We start from the raw sequence: 22,229 nt of genomic DNA, 5'->3' as shown, positions 1-22,229 counted from the left end.
TACCAATTTGCATGTGACACTCGAGGTTTATTTACCATTTTGAGGTTTAATTATTAAATTTTTTAATGAAAAAATTTCTATGCATCGCGGTATAAGTAACACAATACTTATAAGATGAGTTCATCCTTTGGTATGTTAACATTTCTCATACATCAACTATTTTTACCACTTTAAGGATTCATGTTACCACTTTGAGGACTAATATTACTATTTTGGGGACTCATATGGTAAACTAAGAAAATTTACCACTTTAAGGACTCATATTACCACTTTGAGGACTAATATTACTATTTTGAGGACTCATGTGGTAACTAAGAAAATTTACCACTTTAAGGACTCATGTTACCACTTTTAGGACTAATATTACTATTTTAAGAACTCATTTTACCACTTTTAAGGTAATTGTATGCATGTCATACGTTAACACATTGTAGAATTTTCCCAACCTTTGATATTTATAATCAACTTGCTTTTAATAACCAAAAAATATATTTAATGTAGTCCAATCATCAATTCATATCAGTGTAAGTGTACGTCGGTGCTTTTAATCATCTCTTATTTTGTAAGACGTATTAGCCTATTAGGATGGCTTTGTTGGTAGTGAACAATAATTGATCGATTAAAGAAAGACTTGGGACCAGGGTGCGAGATACGACACCTATTGTCAATGATTCTTTCTTTGTCTTCTGTAAGAATATGTATAGTTTAATAAAGGGCAAAGAGCTAAAAGACGTATAAAAAAAAAAGGAGCTAAACGACATTGCTCGGCAAATGATTAAACCAACTTGACTACATATAATAGGCTAGAGCTATAAATTTGATCTCAGTGCTTCTTTCTCAATTAATTTTTTTCAATGGTAGCGAGCTGAATCCAGTTTCTAAGAATTTGTGTCAAGTACTGGAGGACCATTGTGTCATAATCAGATAATTTCGAGCATTCGAGATTGTTGATCAGTTATGGCAAACAACCACTCTGACATAACAGTAGTAGATGTGGCGGAGAACTGGGACGAGAAAACTAAGAGGTCAGCTCTATAAGAACACTTTTTCGTCTTTGTATTTATATAAATGGTTCATATATAATATATTATATAGATCTGGTACTACATACTGGTATAAACAAGTTTAATTATTCTCGTTAATGAAGCTTATATATGTTTCCTCTTAATTATCAGAGGGGTTTTAGATTATTGGCAAGTAGAGACTGCAACAGGTAAATCCGCCGCAAAGGATGAAGGAAATAGAAGCAAATGGTCAAGAACATTCAAGAAAATTGTTGATCCAGAAGGGAATTTCCTTCCAGTATGGAATAAGATATTTATAATAACATGCGTGGTTGCTGTGTCGCTCGACCCTTTGTTCTTCTACATTCCAATAGTAAATGAAGACATGAAGTGCCTCATTTTGGACAAAAACTTGAAGGCAATAGCTCTTGCATCAAGATCGTTTACAGATCGCTTCTACATGATGGACATTCTTTTAAATATTTTAGCTGTTACTATGGCTAAATCACCATCAGCTAGATCTGGGGATCCCTCAAGTGGAAAGAAATCAGCACTTGATCGTGTTTTGGCAATAGCAAACGCGTCTATGGTAGTAGCTAAACGAATTTTCCGATCATACATTTTAGTGGACATTTTAGCTGTTCTTCCTGTTCCACAGGTAAGTTAATCGATGAGCTATTATTTCTCTATTTCCACAGGTAAGCTGATCGATGAGCTATTATCTCTCTATTTTCTCAAGTTTTAACAGATTTTCTGCTTTACATAGCATTGCCTCGTTGAGGACTTGGTTACTAAATCGAGAGCTCATTTTACTTTGTCTAAAACCTCCAATTTTCTTAGTTACCTTTGACAACCCACACATTCATTTATTTGCCTGAACGGCGACTGTACTGTTGAATAAATTTCAGTGAAATACAAAGACTAAATTAAGGAAAAAATATTTATATTTTTCTCCATTAGGCTATAAAAGAAATGGAAAATTCTACAATGTGTTAACGTATGATATGCATACAATTGCCTTAAAAGTGGTAAAATGAGTCCTCAAAATAGTAATATTAGTCCTCAAAGTAATAACATGAGTCCTTAAAGTGGTAAATTTTCTTAGTTACCACATGAGTCCTGAAAATAGTAATATTAGTCCTCAAAATGATAACATGAGTCCTTATAGGTGTAAAAATAGTTGATGTATAAGAAATGTTAACATACCATAACTTTACCCCAAAAAAATAAGTACCACTTGACTTGAGAAGGACCGTTGACCTACTATATGTGGTGTGTGCAAGTGTGTATATATTGGGCTATAGGTCAATATAGTAATTGACATCAAGTATATATGCTTGTGTGAGGATCAAAATTTTCAACAATTGGCTTTTGTTTTTCTTTCAGGTTGTAATTTTCAGCTTCTTTTCCAAAATGAGGAGCTCAAGATCTTCGGAAACAAGGAAGTTCCTAAACTCCCTTGTTGTGTTTCAATATGTGCCACGGGTTCTTCGCATTTTTCTGTTGTGTAAGGAACGCCATTTGATCCCAAGAAAGGCAGGCATATGGATTAAAAGTGTTTTCAATTTCTTTCTTTACATTCTAGCTAGTCATGTAAGTTCACTCTTAACTGAACTCATTAAATTCTTCAAATGCTTAATTTCTTATGAAGTCAAATCATTAATTAATTTATTGATTTTTTAGGTACTCGGAGCTCTTTGGTATTATTTTTCTATTCTAAGAGAGACAGCTTGTTGGCAATATGCTTACCATAGTCAAAATCAATATGAACACAGCTACGACTGTGATGAACACAGCAGTTACGACTGTGATGAACACTATACATTGAGAAATGTAACATTACTAAATGGACTATGTCCTATAGATCCACCGAACCCAACGCTCTTCGACTTTGGTGTATTTACTGATGCCTTTTTATCTGGCATGCTTGGGTCAACAGATTTTCCACAAAAAATTTTAATTTGTTTCTGGTGGGGCTTGCGAAATCTCAGGTTTGCACCTATACATTTTGATATAATTTAAATTATGTTGAAAAATGGAGGGTAGAAATTACTCCTGTTATAATATTTACAAATGGTATTTAGGTATTATAATCGAGAAATGAAAATGTATAGATAAGGAAATGATTGTACGTAGCTAGATTTATTTTGAGTTTTTGACCACAGTGATAGGGTTGTTTGTGTGTGTGTAGTGTGTATCGAGTACTACTTCTAAATAGCTCCTTTCATGCTTGCAGTTCTCTTGGTCAGAACCTGCAGCCCAGTACCAACGCTTGGGAAAACCTCTTTGCGGTTTCCATTTCTATTATTGGCTTGCTACTATTTTTATATCTCATTGGAAATTTGCAGGTTGGTGCATGCTCAATGTGTGTGTGTGTGCGTATAATCGTGCTTTAATCATCCATATATATGAACTGAAAAGCTTTTACCACTGTTGTGGTGTTGTGTTGAACGTATATACGTCCACAGACATATTTGCAGTTTGGAACTACACGAGCAGAAGAGATTAGGTGGAGAACGAAAACGAAAGATCTGGAGGTAGATTTGTGGCTATCAAGAAAGGGCATCCCTAAAGTACTGAAGGAACTGATCATGCAAACTGTGGAACGAAGAATCGAAGAAAACAAAGATGTTCAAGTGGAGAACATCCTCTCTCTACTTCCCGTGAGACACAGCAATTTTATCAAACGCTATCTGCGACTGGCTACACTTAAGAAAGTAAGTAATTATATTCCTCTTTGTATTCATGAGATATCTTCGATCTCCAGCACACACATGCATGTTTCTAAAACAATTGAATGTAGATAATGTTTTGTAAAACAATGATAACTCATGGTAACTAAGAAAAAAATTGTTCTTATGGTAAATAAAACCCTCCGCGGAACAAAGTAGTTTCTAGTTTAAGTAACTAAGTTCTGACTTTGATAATGCATGTAAAGTACGTAGAATATTGTCATTATTAAAAGTAACTTGTGGTCATTACAATATTAGTTTTTATTTTATTTTTTTCCTTAATGTATGTTAACCTAGGTTCCGATGCTTCAAAGAATGGATGAAAGATTGTTAAGAGAGATATGTAAGTATCTTAAGCCGGTGACTTACGCAGAGGAGCATCCTATTATGGAAGAGGGGCGTCCACTTGATAAGATGTTTTTCATCAGGCAAGGCATGGTTCGGACCTACAGAATACATAAAGGAGATAAAGGTATAAAAATTGGTAATTCTAAGGTTCTTGAGCAAGGCGATTTATATGGGGAAGAACTTCTCGATTGGGTCTCAAATTTTACTCCTCCTTGTGTCTTGCCCTTGCCCAACTCGACGAGAAGTGTCAAGTCAGTAAACAAAGTCGACGTCTTTGTTCTCAAGGCTGAACACTTGGAGACCGTAGTTACGAAATGCTGGTGGCATTTCACCAAGGACAAGTTTCTGTACCAATATTATAACGAAGATCAGTTGGATCAGTTGAAGAGTTTAGCAGCTTCTGCAATACAAAGACAAATCACTCGCATTCAAAAGAAGTATGCAAAGGGTCCCCAAATGGTTACTGGTCACGGTAGTAAAAAGAGAAAATTAGGGGCGTAGGTTAATAATTTTTCTTCAAAGGCAATTTTGTTATTTTGAGAGGAAAAAAAATTGTATTATTTATCCTACACAGTGTTGAAGGATATCGACATAATGTGTGCCTCTACAAACTAGGGTTTAGAGTTGTAATAGGAATGTGTTTTAGGTATTCAATTGTAATCGGATTATATTACCTTTTGGGTACCTTGTAACTCCCTATTTAAAGGGCTCCTATTATCAATGATAACACACAATTCTATTCTCCTACAACACGTTATCAGCACGAGTTCTAACCCTAGCTTCAGAACAAAAAAAAAAACGCTAGATTCTCTGCCGCCAACCCAAAAAAAAAAAAAAAAAAAAACAGAAACTTGATACCGGCCTCAGCCTCACCTCACCTCACCGGCCGGACTTCTCCTTGCCAAACTTGATTCTCTGCATCTTCCTACAGCCCCTGCTGCCGAACCTTGCTGCTGCCATCGGTCCACACCTTTTTGCCGCGCCGCCCATCAGTCCACGCATCAACCTCGCAGACCTGCCAGTAGCCCAGCAGCCCCGCAAGCCGCAAGCACTGCAACCCCCTGCACATCCGTCCTGCACCAGGCCTCCACAGCGTCGACCCAATCTCGACCCAGATCGCCTGCAGCACCGACCCGATCTCGACCCGCCTGCAGCACCAGCCTCCAGCGCGCCCTGCTTGTCTGCCTGTGCCCTGCAACCCACTGCAGCCCACGCTGCCATCCATCACTGCAGACCAGAAGAAGACGACGCAGAAGAAGGAAAACCAGAAGAAGGGGGGGGGGGAGGACGGGCTTGGGCCTGGAAAAAAAAAAAGGAGGAAGAAGAAAAAAAAGGGAAGGAGAAGGGCTGGGCCCGAAAAAAAAAAAAAAAAAAAAAGGGGGAGGAAGAAGAAAAAAAAGGAAGGGAGAAGGGCAACCCACCAACTACCAATTTTCCGACCAGATTCCAGCAATTCTAATTTAGCTACACGCCTGCATCAACACGCGCGTGTATAAAGGATTGTGAAGCAAAACTTCAAATTATCAAGTAAGTTTTTACGATTAAAGTTCCTGCTTTCTTGTATTTAAATTCCTTTTTATTTTCTGCATAATATTGGAATATATGTTGCCGAATGATTTTGAGTATTTAACAAAGCGGAATTGTGGGGATTCACGCTTAACGAACTAAGAGTGTTCGTATGAACTAAGAGTGTTCATAATTAAACGAACTAAGAGTGTTCGTGTGAACTAAGAGCGTTCACAATGTTCGGACTAAGAGCGTCCGTAAGCATCAAACTGTGACCATATTAAAACATCAATGTTTTCGGTTGAAATCTAAATATTCTTGGAAATCGGTTTCTTGGTAGCATTAAGGCTCGGAAACCTTATATTAGTTGTCGTGGAAGTTTTTACTCCGAAACTAATTTGTTCTCCTTCATCTTTGAATGTCGAATGCAAACATGCAAAAACCCGACTTCACTAAACCGGATTCAATTGACATTTGTTATCACCGATGGATAAATAACGTCAAGAATCACCTCACTACTAATGAGATTCTGTGGAGTAGAGCTCACAGACTATGAATTAATTGAGAAATCCTCTCAACCTTCCCCATCTCAGCAGTAGGCTTGTGTGCAATAATACTAGATGGATTACGAGGTTTCATCAACTTATGTCATTTATTGAGTAAGTTGACAACATACTTGTGAAAAACCATAATTCAAAGGCCCGTTGGAACTAAGAGCGTTCACGAGGCGAATTATAATAACGCACCGAAAGAATGGCGCAAGGCGCGGAACCCTAAAAGTTAGAGGATAACAAAATGGACTTGTGGGTCCATACAAACCGCCCTACAAAGGAAGGAAAACCTTGAGATACGTAGACACGTGGCAACATTTGCCAACGTGAGATCCATGGAGGATGTCCAAATGCACAAGGTGCATCTCAATTAATGGGTGAGGTAATGCTATAGATATGGATCTTCAGAGCATTGGTTTAAGCACTAAAATGCGAGTGACAAAACAAAAGCTGCATAATACAAGGTGTATAAAAGATATGAGAAAGCATGAGGCTCATCTCGCAGCCGAAGGAGATGATGGAGATGACAATGATGTCAATCTCATCATTACGGACTTCAAATCTGGCGAGGAAAACAACAATGTTGATGCCGCAGATTTTGATTAAATAGTCTTTCATTTTCCAAGAATTATGTAATGGCAATTGTGCCTTAATGAATAAATGACATTTGGTTTGAACTCTTTCTCACTAGAATATGATGTCTAGGAAAGTAATTGAGATTAGTGGTACTTGAGAGAGCCTCGCTCCACCGACATCTCTCTCTACTTCCCTGGTCATATTTGATTGGAATTACCAAAAGGATTGAGTGACTACAATTTGTCTACATTTCATTTTATTTGGATTAGATTTGATCAAGAAACTTTGATGTAATCATTGGCTATTAATAAAGTGTCAATTCTTTTACTTAATGTCTTGGACATACCTTAATTCGAACTTTATAGAGCCAATGGTTTTCATGTGGAAACACATTATGAGAATGGACAGAGTTCCTTTGCATCACCTCTAATGACTACGAACATAAACGAGTATTAGAGAAACTTATGTGTCGCTCTAGTGGGTTGTATGCAACCACTATTTGAGTTATTGAATCCAATAGGGCTGGGCGTCCGGACCCGAAAGACCGAGGACCCGACCCGAACCGATGAAAAAAGCCCGATTCGGTTCGGTTTTAGTATTGAAATTTTCGGTTCGGTCCGAAGCCCGACCCGAATGCATATTTTCGGTTCGGTCTCGGTCTCGGTCTTCATATTTTTAGGGCCCGAAAGCCCGAACCGACCCGAATATTTAGCATATGCCACATGTCGCTCCATTGTAATACCCCGAAAATCCAATTTATTTTCCGAGGACATTGTAAATGATTTCGAGGTCATGGGAGATTGTACGAAGCTTGGAGAAGTGTAGAATTAGTTCGAACGATTTTAGTTCGAAAAACGTACGTTAATTAGGGCACGCGAAATCGACTTTTTATACGTACAGAATTTGGGAAAACTTCCTTCATGAAAGTTGTAGTGCTCGTCGATACGATCGCGTGCATATGCGGAAACACAAAAATCGGAGTTCGTATGAATTAGTTATGATTTTTCGAAATAGTTTCCAGTTTAGTATAAAGCTTCCTTTTTTGGAAACTTTCCAAAATTATTTTCCAGTTTCCATTTTCGGAAACTGAAGCTTCACTCTCTCTCTCCCGCGCTCGAACCGGCCGGAAACTGGGTTTCCGTTCGCCGGCTTCGTTCTTGCTCCACAGGCCACCAATCTTCACCAAACTTCTTCCATTGGCTTCGTATGGTCCTTGCGCACACGTCTGTGGTGTCCTTTCACGGCGGCGCCGCCTGTAGCGGCGGCGGTGAGCTTGTTTCGATTTAAGCTCGATTTAAGTCAACGCCGGTTTTCTCCTAGCTCCGGCCACCAAAACTTCCTATCCTTGGCTCCATGAACTCCCCTCAACCTTCTGATCATATACTAGGAGGATTGCACCTAGAGTGACCGGTTTCACGTTCGTCGGAGCTCGGTCGGTTTTCGATCCGAAACGAAAATCTTTCGATCTGGATATCTCGAGCTGTAGTGCATCGTTTTGATTGATTCTTGTTCCAGTGGGTTCGCCTTGATTTTCTTAACAACTCTCTAGAAGGAATCGAGGCCTTAAATTGAAGTTTTTACGTCGAAAATCGAGCTCGCCGGTTTCTGGAAATTTCCGGCCACCTTCATATTGTTCAAGGTAATTTTCGACCCCATTCCAGATTAAAAATTCCCCAAATTTCATGGCGCCTAGGACGAGAATAAATATAAACTTTGGAGATATTATGACAAGATTGTCTTGTGCTGCAGTGGTTGGGAGCAAAGCTTTTGTGTAAGAGGTCAGGGGTTCAAACCTCGCCTCTTACCGAATTTTGTGTATATTTTGCATCAGAGTTGGGAAACTTGATTTTGGGCCCGAAAAGCCCGAAGACCGAACCGGCCCGTTTGGGCTCGGTTTGGATCGGTTTCCACTTTTGAAAAAGCCCGAACCGGCCCGAACCGATTATTTCGGGCTCGGTCTCGGTTCTACCAAATTTCGGGCCCGACCCGACCCGAGCCCAGGCCTAGAATCCAACTATGTCATGAGCGACGACTTATGGGATTTCGACACATATAGGCTTTGACATGATGATCTGTGTATTAAAGACTTTACACGGACATCCATTTTCAGAACGAAGAAAAGTAGGAACCAAGAATTAGTTCGAAGAGCTACACATGCGCCTCATGGTGCCATGATTGTGCAAAGATAGGCCATACATGGCCTGTGCCGCCTACCCCCTGCGGCAAATACATGGCATTGACGCCATAAACTCCTCTATCTACTTCTCAAGTCTATTGTGACACTATGGCTTCACCAAAACCTTTATTGGTTGATTATAAAGCCCATATTTCGTTCTGTAAAGCCTGTTATTTAGGATTGAGACCATCCTATGCAAAGGAGATGAGGAAATAATTCCATTCTCACAAAGAATCTACGGGAATTCTATGGATTTGATCAACTAACTTGCGGACCATATAGATGTTTTATGGTGTTGGTTGATATGCAAGCACGATGGTCACGTGTTGTGCCATTATCCACTCGTAATGCTGCTTATACTACACTCCTAGCACATAACATATGGCTACGGGCTCACTACCCAGATCATCCCATTCAGTCAATTTGACTTGATAATGCTAGAGAGTTTACATCGACAGTTTTCGATGACTATTGCATATCATTGGGTATTGATATCAAGTATCATATTCCTATGTACACACCCAATTGGTCTCGCGGAAAAGCCACCATTAAACGACTACAATGTTAGCCCAGACATTGGTAATGCGCACCAATATTTCCGCTTGGGTTATGCAATATCGCATGCAGCTATGCTAATTCGTCTACGACTCATAGCAGCCACTCAACTTTTATTTGCGTTACAGCTAGTGACTGGGTTCGAGTTTAATATCTCGTATTTATGCATATTTGAGTGTGCGGTTCATGTGCCAATTGCGTCGCCACAGCGCATCAACATGAGTCATTGCAACGAATGCATATATATATTTGTTGGACATGAGTCTCCAACTATAAGTCCGCTATGTAGAACCCTTGACAGGCGATCTGTATTTCGCTGGATTTGCGAATTGTCACTTTGATGAGACAGTCTTCCCGTCGTTAGGGGGAGATTAGAACATCAATGTTCAACAGGAACGACAGGAATTGTGGTGGTCTGTCCCCACTATGTCTCATCTTGATCCCCTAAAAGTGACGAGATCACATATACCTGCTGCAAACATGCCTGCAAGGATTGATGTCCCCACAAGAGACATGGTGCCACCCAGAGAAGATGGGTACTGCACCACTACCATGGATGGTAGTATGGTGACGCCACAAAGGTGGCATAATGGCGTCATAGGCCATGGGTTCCGCTAGAGAGAGTAGGAGACCCATAGGTTCGATGGATTCTCGCCCTAAGAAGAGAGCGAGTTTGGCACAACTTGATCCATTGATCATTGATACTCATAATCCGTCTCATGAGAATATTTTGGATTGTGGTTATGTCCAAGAGACATCGTTGGGAGACGCCTCAATGTTAGAACCAATTCCTAAGAATATAGAGATCTCTACGAAGTACACTAGTGTACATGAGGACGTGGAATTATTGAGACCAATGACATCGAACCTTACTCCGTTGAAGAATGCCAACGTAGAGAAAATTGGCCTAAATGGAAAGATGCGATCCAGGTTGAATTGGATTCACTAACGAAGAGGAATGATTTAGGGCCTGAGACACTACTAGAATAACTTAATCACACGACAGGCATCAGACGACACATGAGTTTTTGCTGTCGTCTGAGTTAGTCAGACGACAGATTTTTTAAACCTGTCGTCTCGCCTCTACTCATCCAACACATGATCCTTTGGTAAATTTGAGAGATTTCAGACAACACTAATAAGGATATCTGTTGTCTGACAAATGGAATAAAACAAATAAAAATTAATTTACATTTAATTTTTTTTCTCACTCAAAACACTCAAAACCTAGCAGCCTTTGTGAAAAACCAGTGTTCCCTCCCTTAGCTAAAAATTTAGGTCACTCTCCCTCCCAAATAGCTCTCACCCTCTCTCTCATCCACTGTAGCTCTCACCCTTAATCCCCCGCACCCTCTTACCCTCATCGAGCCTCTCAGCCTCGCTCTCAGTCTCAGTCGATGCACTCTCAGTGGGGTGTCTCCGTCGGTCCAGACTCACTTTAGTCTTCAACCTCCATCTCTCTCTCTCTCTCTCTCGTAAGTTCTTCTTGGTTTTTCTTACTTCAATATAAGATTCAGGTTCTTCAATTTTTCAGATCGAATTGGGTTTTGATTAAGTTTTGTGATATTGGTGTGCAACTATTGCAGTAATTTCAATTCTATAATTGACATTCTCAATTCTATCGCCCGCGCCCCTCTCTCCACCACGGGTTCTCTCCCTTCAGTCTCTCTCGGTCGCAACTCTATTCACTCTTCAAGCTCCATCTCTCCCCCCCGCTCTCCCTCTCTCTCTCCTTGTAAGTTCTTCTTCTCTATCTCTTACTTCTCAATCAGATTCAGTTTTTCATTTTTTTTCATTGGGTTTTTGGATATTGCTGTTTCTTATTTATTGGGTTTCTGAAATCGATTGATACTTTGAATTTTGAAATCAGATGGTTGCTACTTTGAATTTTGAAAATGAATGGTTGCTGCAATTGTTCATGTTTCTAAGTCTGGAATTCCTCTTGTTTCTTAATAGTTAATAGTACTGACATCTATTTCCTTTTTCCTTTTTTTTTTGTGTGCAAGAGTAAGATTTTGGGTGGGTAACTGTGACAATGTCTAGTCCTAATCCCACATAAGATGATTGGGTGGCAGTTCTTTTTCCTGCACATTTCAAGTAATGGAAAACTTGCATATTCCTGGTTTTTGCTGCAATATATTTTTAAGCATGTAGACTTATTACTGCAGTGCGTCGACCGATCCATATATATATGTGTTTCTTTGACAAAGGTTGATTTCCTAGTCTTCCCCCTTAAAGTTGTTTACAAGTTGGACTTTGCAAAATCTTTGGAATATGTCAAAAAAGTTGTTCTTGTTTTCTCTCTAGCATGTTCAAAGGTAATCAATCTATTTCTTTTCTCCATATAGCTCATCATTATTTATTTGTTTTCTCTAGCTTGAATTTGTTGGTATTTTCTTTTTAAAAGGGTAGGTATGATTCTTCTGAATATGTTTTTTGAGTTTGTTTACAAAACTTGGAAGTTGTATTTTCAAGTCCCAGTATTATATATAAGCATTATTTTCTTTTTCAATAATTGCAACTGTGAAAGTTTCAGTATTTGAGGAATTGTGGCAAAAGTAACTGTGGAAGTTTGAGTCTCTGAGGGTTTTCGATAATTGGATTGCTTAATGTGGGTTTAGTGTGACAGTTCTTATTGCAATTTACTTGCTTTGTTTGGATTTTGTCAGATAGTGGATTTTGTCAATACTGTAGCTTCTAGAGCATTCTGCACTTCTGTTGTTGAAATCTGACCCAGCTTGGTTACTTGCCATCAAGCCAGCTCTCGCTCTAAGATCATCTAACCTAACTTTCCTTCAATTGGTATGTTTTCCTCATGCATTGTCTTCTTTGTAGATATAGCATGCTTGATATACCAGTTTTTCCTCAAAAGGTATAATATATTGGATTCTGGTAATTTGAATTTGATAGACGGGTAGAACATGGTCCATGACTACCCATGTATTTGTTGATTTGCAATATTTTGATATCTGCTCAATTGTGAACTCTTGAAGGTTGAAAGATGGTGGGGAGACCTACTTCCAAAGATAGCTCCTCTTCTTTATGGAAATAGTGGTCCAATTATAATGGTTCAGGTATGTGGACATTTAAGATTTCACTTGACCTATTTCTGTGATGCTCCAAAGATAAAATTTTTTTTTGACAAACATGTAAGATGCAAGGAATCAAGTATCTAAGTTTCAAAAACTGGATGAGAGCTATTGATTATCCAAAGGAATCATCTGAGTTGCATTCTATGGATTGTCTTCCTGCAAATACTCTAAGGAAATTTTATACAAGGATCATGACAAAATGCAACTAAGTTATGGGCAGAGTCAACCAAAGAAGCCTAGAGGAAGACCCAGAAAGAAGCCAATAAAAGAGCCTGTTGACAATTTAGATGGGGGCAGCAACAATAATTTTGAGGTTCTTGCAATTGAATCTGGTTCTGGTGATATCAGGGTATGTCTGTATATTTGCTGATATGCTAAAGCTCACTCAACTATAATTTCTATTAGTTGGTGTCCTATAATCTGTTTCCGTGTCCTATAATTGTTTCTTTCTTTCACTTTCCATGTGAGCTTGTTTATTTGAGATTTTTGTAATTGAAGTAGAACACGTTCTTTGTCACTTATAAGCCTTTTTAGTGTCTTGTGCAGAAACCATTTGTAAAGAAATTTGGCAGATTTTGGAGTCGTGTTTGAAAGAGTACGGCATTTCATGCACACTGATGCAGGTATGCGATGATAAAATCTGTTTATAGGAAGTAATTTTGTTTATTTGAAGGAATACTGGAAATCTGGATTTTTTTTTTGTTTATTTGAAGGAATACTTCTCTTGTTAGTTGATTACTTCTTTCATGTAAGAAACTTGGGTCAATTTTAGAAAAACACTAATGCTGAAATGAAATGTGAAGGAAATAGATTCACAGGCTTATTCATTTTTAGGAGTTGCGAACCAAATTTTATAATTCTAAGTACTAGTACTAATTCCCCTAACTAGTTTTGGCGACAAAGATTTGGACTTGAGGCTATCTAATCCCCTTCATCTCCGGGCTGTGCTTGAGGCCAAGAGATTTTCTAAAAGTCGCATTGTTCTTTTACATGCATCCTACCCGTTTTCGAAGGAAGCATCATATCTAGCCTCTGTTTATCCCCAGGTGATATTTGCAGTTTCGTTGAATTAAAATAGTCTTTTGGGCATTGAATGTAAACTGGCAAGTCATTTAGGATGATAAGCGTTTTCACATACAGGTCTACCTCGACTTTGGCTTGGTTATACCCAAGCTCAGTGTCCAAGGGATGGTATCTTCACTAAAAAAACTTTTGGAGCTTGCTCCAATTAAGAAGGTAACAGTATATCTGGTTTTCAGTTGTTAGTTACTTTTGTTTCAAGAATGCATCTGGTTCTTCAATGCATATCTGAATGAAAATTTATTATACCTTACTATACTTGGTTTCTCAAGATTGAAATTTGCTCTCTCTTATTTCAAGGAAACAGTACAGAGAGTTAGAGAATTAGTTCAGTTTGGGGATTTCAGCTTCTTCAAAGTTTGTGGTTACTTTGAATTGATATGTAAGAAATACTTCATACAATTGGGTACCCTATTTGTAGTTTCGGTGTGTTTTGGCAATGTATGACAATGATGTGCTAGTAAATGACATTTGAACTAATTTGTATTTCATATTTGCCTATTTCCAGAAATCAGTTGTGCTTATTCAATTCAAACAACATATATAAGGCTATTAACTGTGGTAGTGCAATATCATCAGACAACACATAAATTTACGAACACATAATATCTATTGTCTGAGGAACATTCAGACAACAGTTTTAATAAAGGAGACATTGTGTGCAATTCCTTGCAACGACATAACCAAACTATCACTGATGTCTGAGTTTCATTCAAGACAACACATGCATCCAACACATTGTTATCTTAATGGAATCTCAGACAACATTATCATCCAACAACATGTTATCTTAAATGAACTTCAGACAACATAAACAAAAATTACGTGTTGTCTGAGGTTCATTCAAGACAACAGATGCTTCCGGCACATTGTTATCTCATATGCTTTCAGACAACAGTTACATCTCGCAATCTGTTATCTTAAATACATTTCAGACAACAGGGAAAAAAATATCTGTAGTCTGAGATTCATTTCAGACAACAGCATTCACGTATTTTTGTTGTTGGAGATTCATCACACACAACACAACATTTAGAAAATAGTTGTCCTAAAATAATTTCACACAACACCAAAATAACAAGCAGTTGTCTAAGTCAACACGCATTAGATTTTGGGTAAATTCAGACAACAAATTTTTGCTTATACGTGTTGTGTGACCGAGCAACAGACAACTGTTTATCGACAGTTGTCTGAATGAGGTCAATCAGACATCAGGCTACTAGACAACAGCAGGTTTTTCATTCAGACAACAGTCGTTCGACAGTTGTCTGATTAACTTTGTGGTATAGTGAGATGCCAACACCTCCTAACATAAAACCTATTGACATTAATAGGTCTTCATTAGATAGCGTGATGAGAAAAAGAGATGGCAATCTCACCTTATGGCGCAAGGTTTCTCACAACGCCCTGGAATCGACTACGAGAAGACATATTCTCTCGTAATGGATGTCATTGCACTCCACTACCTTGTCAGTTTGGTAGTTTCCAAATAACTGAACATGCAGCTTACGAATGTGGTCACTACGTATCTCTATGGGGATCTAGATACGGAATATAATGAAGGTTCTTGTGGACTTTATTTACCCAAGTCAAGTGGCTCTCGACCACGGAGCGCATTTGCAACGAGATTGAAATGCTCACTAAAATGACTACTTGATTGGGAATCTACTACAGAAAACTCATTCAGAGACAAAATGATTTTGTCTCTAATAGCTGAGAATTCGTCCCCCAAAAAAATTTGAGACGGAACCGTTTTGTGGCTAAAGTCGTCTCCTAAAGCTTGTCCCAAATTGTTTAAGGCAACAACCGATAAATTCCGTCTCCTAATTTATTTGGAGAAGAAATTAAAATTGTCCCGTATTCAATGAAATTTCATCCCCCATTCTCATTGAGCATTAAGAGACTGGCGGGAAAATCAACTAAAATGGCGCCAATGAGAAGAATAAGGGACGAACTCACTTCGTCTCCTTTTATTTTCAGATTAAATTTTTTTTTCCCAAATTTAATAGCGCCAATTAGAATAGAAAACGAAACTCATTCTGTCTCCTTTAATTCTCAAATTTTACATTATTTTCAAATTTAATTATAATTTTCAATAAATTATTGAATGATAGTAAGCACCTATTATAAAAATAGATTTTTTTCTGACCAAAAATTCAAATTTATTATGGATAATTTAGTGATAAACAGAGCCTCAACACCGACTCTTTCCAACTCCAACTAACATGAACAAAGTGAGCACTTATAGAGACTGCAAGTATAACTCCAATTCCAACTAACATCAACTCTTCATAAGTCTTCACCTAGAAATAAAATCTACAACTAATTACGATCAGAAATGCAGACGGCTTTTGATGGAGAACCAGAGGCATATGGCAACTGTCCTTGAACAGGTGTCCGATTAAATTCCCTACCTGCACCAAAGCTTTCATCATAAAACACCGCTGACCCCAACAAAATGCATGAAACTGAGAAAATGAAAGTATGATGGACCTTGATATGAATACTGAAAGAAGCAGATAGAATTTGATAAGGAAGCATCAAACAAAGAACACTATCATAACGTTGTACAAAATGGGTTCATGATGAACATAAAACATTATTTTATCAGTGTAAAATATCAAATAAAGTACTGCGAGTCTGACCTTCAAAGTTTTTATAGAGTTGTCTATGAGTACTAGAAGTCTAACCCTGAGGCTGAGGACTGGAATAAAGTAGTGCATGAGTAATAGTAGGGAAGAATGGCTCTGATAAGAAGCTGAAGAATAGAGTGGCTATCGATTATAGTCTTGATGTTGCTCTAGAACAGGAACCGAGGGATTGTCTCACCTGCAGCAAAGCTCTCACTCGTATTAACACTATGGGCTTCATATAGTCGTTGAAAAACAGAGGAATAGATTGAGTACATTCTCTCCAGACTGGTCTACAACTGCAGCACCACCACACCCTCAAACTCAAATTGAGACATAAATTGTTTCCAACTTGACACTGTAAAGCATCTAAGGGAAGTAAAAAAGAGTAAAAATCCAACCTTGAGATTGATCAGGGCTCTGATAAAGCCATGTAGGACTAGTAACAAAAGAAGAAGCGTACAAACTGTTGTCGAAGAAGACGAAGAAGATTCATTCTCTGCAAAGAAACCATAGTAATTTTGGTGATTAAGAAACTCGATATGTAATCCTACTAGAAACTTATACAAAAAAACTTGAGAAATTATTCAAGCTAAGGGATAATAGTACCAGTAATAATCAGTTTTACATTATTATTGCCTTATTAAAGAAAGATAACTAGCAGAGTTCAGTCTGTTAATCCTGCATGAAGCAAACATGTATAATGCACCCAAGAAAAGAATCCACCTGAGAAAAAAATAATAAAAATAAATGCAAAGAGACCAATATCCAGAACAGATATTCACAATGATATCTCATTTTGTTTAACTTTCACAAGTACGGGGATACTAACCATTCAAGATCACAATAATGCAGTGAATAGTGGTCAAATAAACGAACCTGATGGATCAGGGAGCTGAGTCGATCATTTTCACCTCCAAACAACATGTTGAGGAAATTTATTACTACACAAACTCATACAAAATAAGAATGAGAGAAATTGCTCAACTACATTAAATTTGAGCAACCCCATAAAAAAATATACCTTCCAAGAGATGGCTAAGAATTTCCAGCAAAGGTAACTCTTTCTTCTGATACACTTTTCAACAGTACTCTATTCATAGCTTTTGGTAAAATAAAATACATTTTGCATAGATGGCCAAGGCGATTGCATGTTTATTAAAAAGACACATGACAACAAAAAAAAGGAAGAGACCAGCATCCATCAGAATACATTAACAATCCCAATAGATGCTAAAACAAGTTATTTTCCCACTTTCTAAACATATAGGCTAGAGAATGAAAGGACGAGTAGATCACCTTGCAGCGTTTAGGCTTCTTTTCTACTATAAAAGGAGTAAAATTTGGTGGTGAGAAATAGAGGGAATGGTTTGGGATACTTGGTTCAAGGCCAGCTAGTAAACAGACATAACAGTAACAATTGAATTCTACACACTACCATTAGCCTTGCGCCTTCAGAATTTGAGATACCAAAACTAAAACAACGAAGATACAGTATGCTTTTGATGATAAACAACATAAACAGACTGGTAGTAGCCACTGATATATGGCTAAACATATACTTGGTATTTGCACATGAATATTCAAGCAAAAATAGGAACAAGTATATGAACGTGTAAAATCAAGGATTCCAAAAGAAAAAAGAGACGGGATTAGAATTTTCAAACTGATGGTTTCTATACATTGTTTATTCTTGCTGGACAAAATCTTACCATGTTAAGATTTGGGTGCCGCCATGGCTTGGGTCGAAGCAAATGGCTTTTAACCATTTGCATCTCCTCCGACGCTGTCCGATACGACTGATACAGAAAGAAACAATGCAAATTGATCTTAATCCCAACCAAACCGACTGATGGAGAGAGAAGATTTATAATTGAAGCTTTCACTCTGTAGTAAATCAAAATTTTCTCCATCGAAGCTGTGCATTTGTGCCCAACCATGAGCTTCAAATCATGACGAGGGAAGGAAGAAAACAGGTTCCAATGAGAGAGAGGATGAGACCAGAAGGATCGCCACCTAACTACCCACGAGATCCAGAAGATTTCGATCAAAAACCCTACGCCGCAATTTCCCCTAGTTTCCTCGACTCTGCGCTTGTAGCGTGTTCCGTTCGGTACACCTCTTTTTCTTTGGCTTGAAGAGATTTTTATCCCCATTACCTTCAATAAAAGATGAAAAGATATGTTTATTTATTTATTTTATTTATAATTTTACTTGTTTGTCCTTTTTCATTCACATAGTTCTCCAAGTATCTTTATAGAGGGTATTTACGTAAAAAACTCTGTTTTAGCTAACAAATCTTTTTATTTTAATAGATAAAATAATTAAAATAAAAGAATCCTAATACACTATCAGTATTAGGAATAATTAAAATAAAAGAATCATAATACGCTAAACTCTTTTCATATAGAAGATGATCTAGATTCCAGATTATCAAAAAAGTTCTTTTAGGTTCTTAGTAGCAGTATTGCAATAGTCTTCTAATCGCGCCTCTAACCTTACTACGACATCAACAAACAAAAATTAGCAGCACCAAAACTGAAAAAAAAAAAAAAAAAGATTGAAATTATGCAACATTGAAAACCCTAATTCGACATTTAGGGTACTAAATGAGAAGAAGAGAAACTAAGAGAGGCAAGATAGATGAGAGAGATTGCATGACAGAGACACCGTTGCTGGGAGGTATTGGTGTTCAAAGGTTCGTATGGGGAAGTCGCAGAGCAGTGATCGTCGAATAGTTCAAAGAACTGAGACTAGGAGAGAAGAAAAATAAATGGAGAACCTATTTATATGTGAGATCGAAACTACATCATTTCAATGTCAATCAGTCGCTATACACTATTTTTTTTTGCCAAACATGCCTAGATGAAAAAAAAAAAAAAATACTGCCAACAAAATAAGGGACAAAATTTTTCGCCCCTAATTTTTTTCGTCCAAAATTTGAAATTTTGCACAACTAACTACTTAAATTTTACCAGTTATTTGCAAAATCTAAAACGTATAGGAGACTAAATTAAATTCCATCCCCAATTAGATTTTGGGACATATATTATTTGTCTCTAAATAGCGTCAAAACTTTTAGGGACGAAATAATTTTTTTCGTCTCTAATCATGTGTTTGAGGGACGAAAAATTGGTTTGTCCCGAAAAAATTTGTCTCCAAATGGGTTTTCTCTAGTAGTGATATGATGAACTATGCCCACGCGTTTCCATGACAAGTTCTGGATTTGCAATTGTCGCGGTTTATGTTGATAAACATAATTGGAACCCTTGAGAAGTAAGGGAAACCACTGAACACCTGAAATCCGAGTTTGAGAGTAGGGACCTTGGGAGAACACGGTTCTATCTAGATTCAGAACTTTTATACCTTGTCAATAGACATTTTTGATAAAGTCAAAGATGCACCATGGTCGTCTGTAGTCTTGGCCCTAAAAGGGATCCGTTTCGTCCCAGGGATGATGACGAAGACGTGTTAATAGCAGAAGTGCTTACTTATGTACAATAGGCGCATTATTGTACTTAGCACAATACAAGACCGGACACCTCAATTATTATGAACTTGTTGGCTAGATATAGCCCCGCGCCAACGCAACGCCATTAGATTGGTATAAAGACAATCTTTCGATATTTGAGAGGTACGATTGATATGGGCTTGTTCTATCCCTACAGAGAAAAGAGATGATGGAAGTGTGGGATCGGACCCCACAAGGCAAAATGCCACCTTCCGTGCTCCTCCTCCCCTCCATCGAAATGACAACAAGCATTTCTAAATATTGAAATGAACCAAATCCGATCAGAGGATAATGTAGCGGACTTATTTACTAAGTCGTTACCAAAATCCACTTTCGAGAAACATGTGAAGAGCATCGGATTGAGAAAGTTATCCGAACTCCCATGATTGTAGCAATCAGGGGGAGATATTGACATCAGGGGGAGGCATGATGTCTACATGTTCGATCTCGAAGAGTGAAGGACGTGTTGTGCTCTTTTTGTCCTTCGACCAGGGTTATTTTTGTCCCACAGGGTTTTTGTTACCTGGCAAGGTTTTTAACGAGGCAACAATCAAAGCGTCATCACCCAGTTTGAGCGGCACAAGGGGGAGTGTTGAAGGATATCGACATAATGTGTGCCTCTACAAACTAGGGTTTAGAGTTGTAATAGGAATGTGTTTTAGGTATTCAATTGTAATCGGATTATATTACCTTTTGGGTACCTTGTAACTCCCTATTTAAAGGGCTCCTATTATCAATGATAACACACAATTCTATTCTCCTACAACACACAGTAACTTTTTGGTATAAATTGAGAAGAAATAATGGATGAGTTTTACCTAATATTTCTTATAAAAATTGGGCCGATAATGAATTGCCCCTAGTAAAAACTGGAAGTGGTCAAGGACCTCATCTATTCTCCCAAGTTCAACCACAGGGCTTCATCACAAGCCAACTAGGAAGCTAGCTAGGACACAATCGATAAGCTGATCGAGAAGCATTTCTTTTTTCTGTCTTGAGGGAACTGATGAGCAAATTACATATTGTGATTCGTGAAAACAAACTCATTGTCTATTGTTGCCATTTCTCGCTAGAGATAAAAGGTGATTAAGAAGAGGAAGAACCCAAATTTAAACAACCTAGGATATGCGCCAAAGTTCATCTAATACATTTAGGATATGCCCCAATCATCAACAGTCTACACTTCCCTATTTCAGTTTTGTTTTAATAGGTTCGGTCAACAGCCTGCTCCCCTTGGTGCCTCACAAGGCAACTGGCTAGCTAGCAAATTAAATCAATTATGTAGGGTGATGAACTATACATACATTTAACTAATGAATGATTTTAGTTAAAGTTAGTATTATGAAGATAAACCATTCACGTCTTATATACATTCATGATTGCGTGTATATACAAAAGATGATTAGGTTACTCTCTCTTAGAGGTAGGTAGAGGTCGTGGTCTAATGGAGGCGACTCTGCAAATTGGGCTGGAGGAGATGGAATTTCCCTCTCATCTGGTCGCTGGGAGATTGATGGCTGTGGGGTTCCTCGTAGTCGGCATCTCAAATTTACGGGTGGTAGTGAGCCTGTGTTGCGAGGAGTTTCTCGCGGCGGATATGAGGGATCTGGGTCATTCGGGATTGAGGATGGCTGGACAGGAATGGATCCTGTGATTGGTGCTAGTGGCGAGATCGCGCAGTGGAACGCCGGGTGGCGATCTTCCTCGTGTATTCGTGCTGTGCTGAGTGGCTGGGTGCTGTCGGCGAATGGTGACATAGATGATGATTGCGGCGCTGGGCTAGCAGTGGCTCCACCGATCTGTGCTTTAGTAAAGCTGGCTGTTGTTGGGTGAGGCGACGATGGCGGTGGGTGATAGGCTATTTCTATCCACCTAAATAGATGCACAAAAATGCCTATAACTTAACCCTACAAGAATGTCGAAAATAGTATAGGTAAGTAGGGATCGTTCCCGCAAGAGATTGTGGTCTAATCACTAATCTAAAGACTCAAAACAAAATAAACCTAAACTGTCCAGTTATAAAGATCTGACTAGCAGACGACTCTAAACTATTCTAAATGTCACGAAAATTTACAGACAGACTCTAGACATGATAAACTAACTACTGACAAAGTTTGATAATTTTTGAAGGTGTTTTGGTTGACGAACTAATTAAATAAAAACGAAACACTAAATGACTCCGAAAATAAAAAGACTTGATTTAGGGTTTTGAAAATCAAAGATAAAACAAGTTAGAGGAATTGCATCCACCACCAATCAATCAAGTATACTAATCATGTTCAACCTAATTTCATTTATCTATGGATGAAGATGCTCAAGTTAACCCAACGCCTGAATTAACCTATTGTTCTTCCTTACTTGTATGCTAGGTGAGAGACGCTCTACACCTAACCTATTTTCTAAAATGCAACCTAGGTTGACGCAACTCTAGATTTAACACATAGAAATCATTAAGATTAAGAAAAACG

General features: G+C 38.2%; 1 protein-coding gene and 1 long non-coding RNA gene across 3 annotated transcripts; one reads left to right on the top strand and one right to left on the bottom strand.

The window, feature by feature from the left end:
• The first annotated feature begins 827 nt into the window (after positions 1-827).
• Positions 828-20,583, top strand: LOC112183691 (cyclic nucleotide-gated ion channel 1). Of its 2 annotated transcripts, XR_002929946.2 has the most exons (8): positions 828-1,025; positions 1,176-1,662; positions 2,391-2,597; positions 2,688-2,995; positions 3,241-3,352; positions 3,473-3,721; positions 4,034-4,652; positions 20,529-20,583. XR_002929946.2 is itself a non-coding variant. In XM_024322047.2 (7 exons), the coding sequence occupies exons 1-7, from the start codon at positions 958-960 to the stop codon at positions 4,583-4,585; spliced, it is 1,983 nt and encodes a 660-aa protein (XP_024177815.1). In that variant the 5' UTR covers positions 828-957; the 3' UTR covers positions 4,586-4,744. The 2 variants fall into 2 exon arrangements, 1 of the variants encoding a protein (XP_024177815.1); XM_024322047.2 differs by lacking the exon at positions 20,529-20,583 and having other exon boundaries at positions 4,034-4,744.
• Positions 16,631-17,121, bottom strand: LOC112183705. Its single transcript, XR_005804463.1, has 3 exons — positions 17,083-17,121; positions 16,860-16,976; positions 16,631-16,749 (listed from the first exon to the last, which is right to left on the bottom strand). It is a non-coding gene; the product is annotated as an uncharacterized LOC112183705 (long non-coding RNA).
• Positions 20,584-22,229: the final 1,646 nt, after the last annotated feature.

Source organism: Rosa chinensis, chromosome 1 (genome assembly GCF_002994745.2).
Source record: "Rosa chinensis cultivar Old Blush chromosome 1, RchiOBHm-V2, whole genome shotgun sequence".
Lineage (NCBI taxonomy): Eukaryota > Viridiplantae > Streptophyta > Magnoliopsida > Rosales > Rosaceae > Rosa > Rosa chinensis.
The sequence above is the reverse complement of the archived record's forward strand: the minus strand, read 5'-3'. Positions and strand labels throughout refer to the sequence as shown.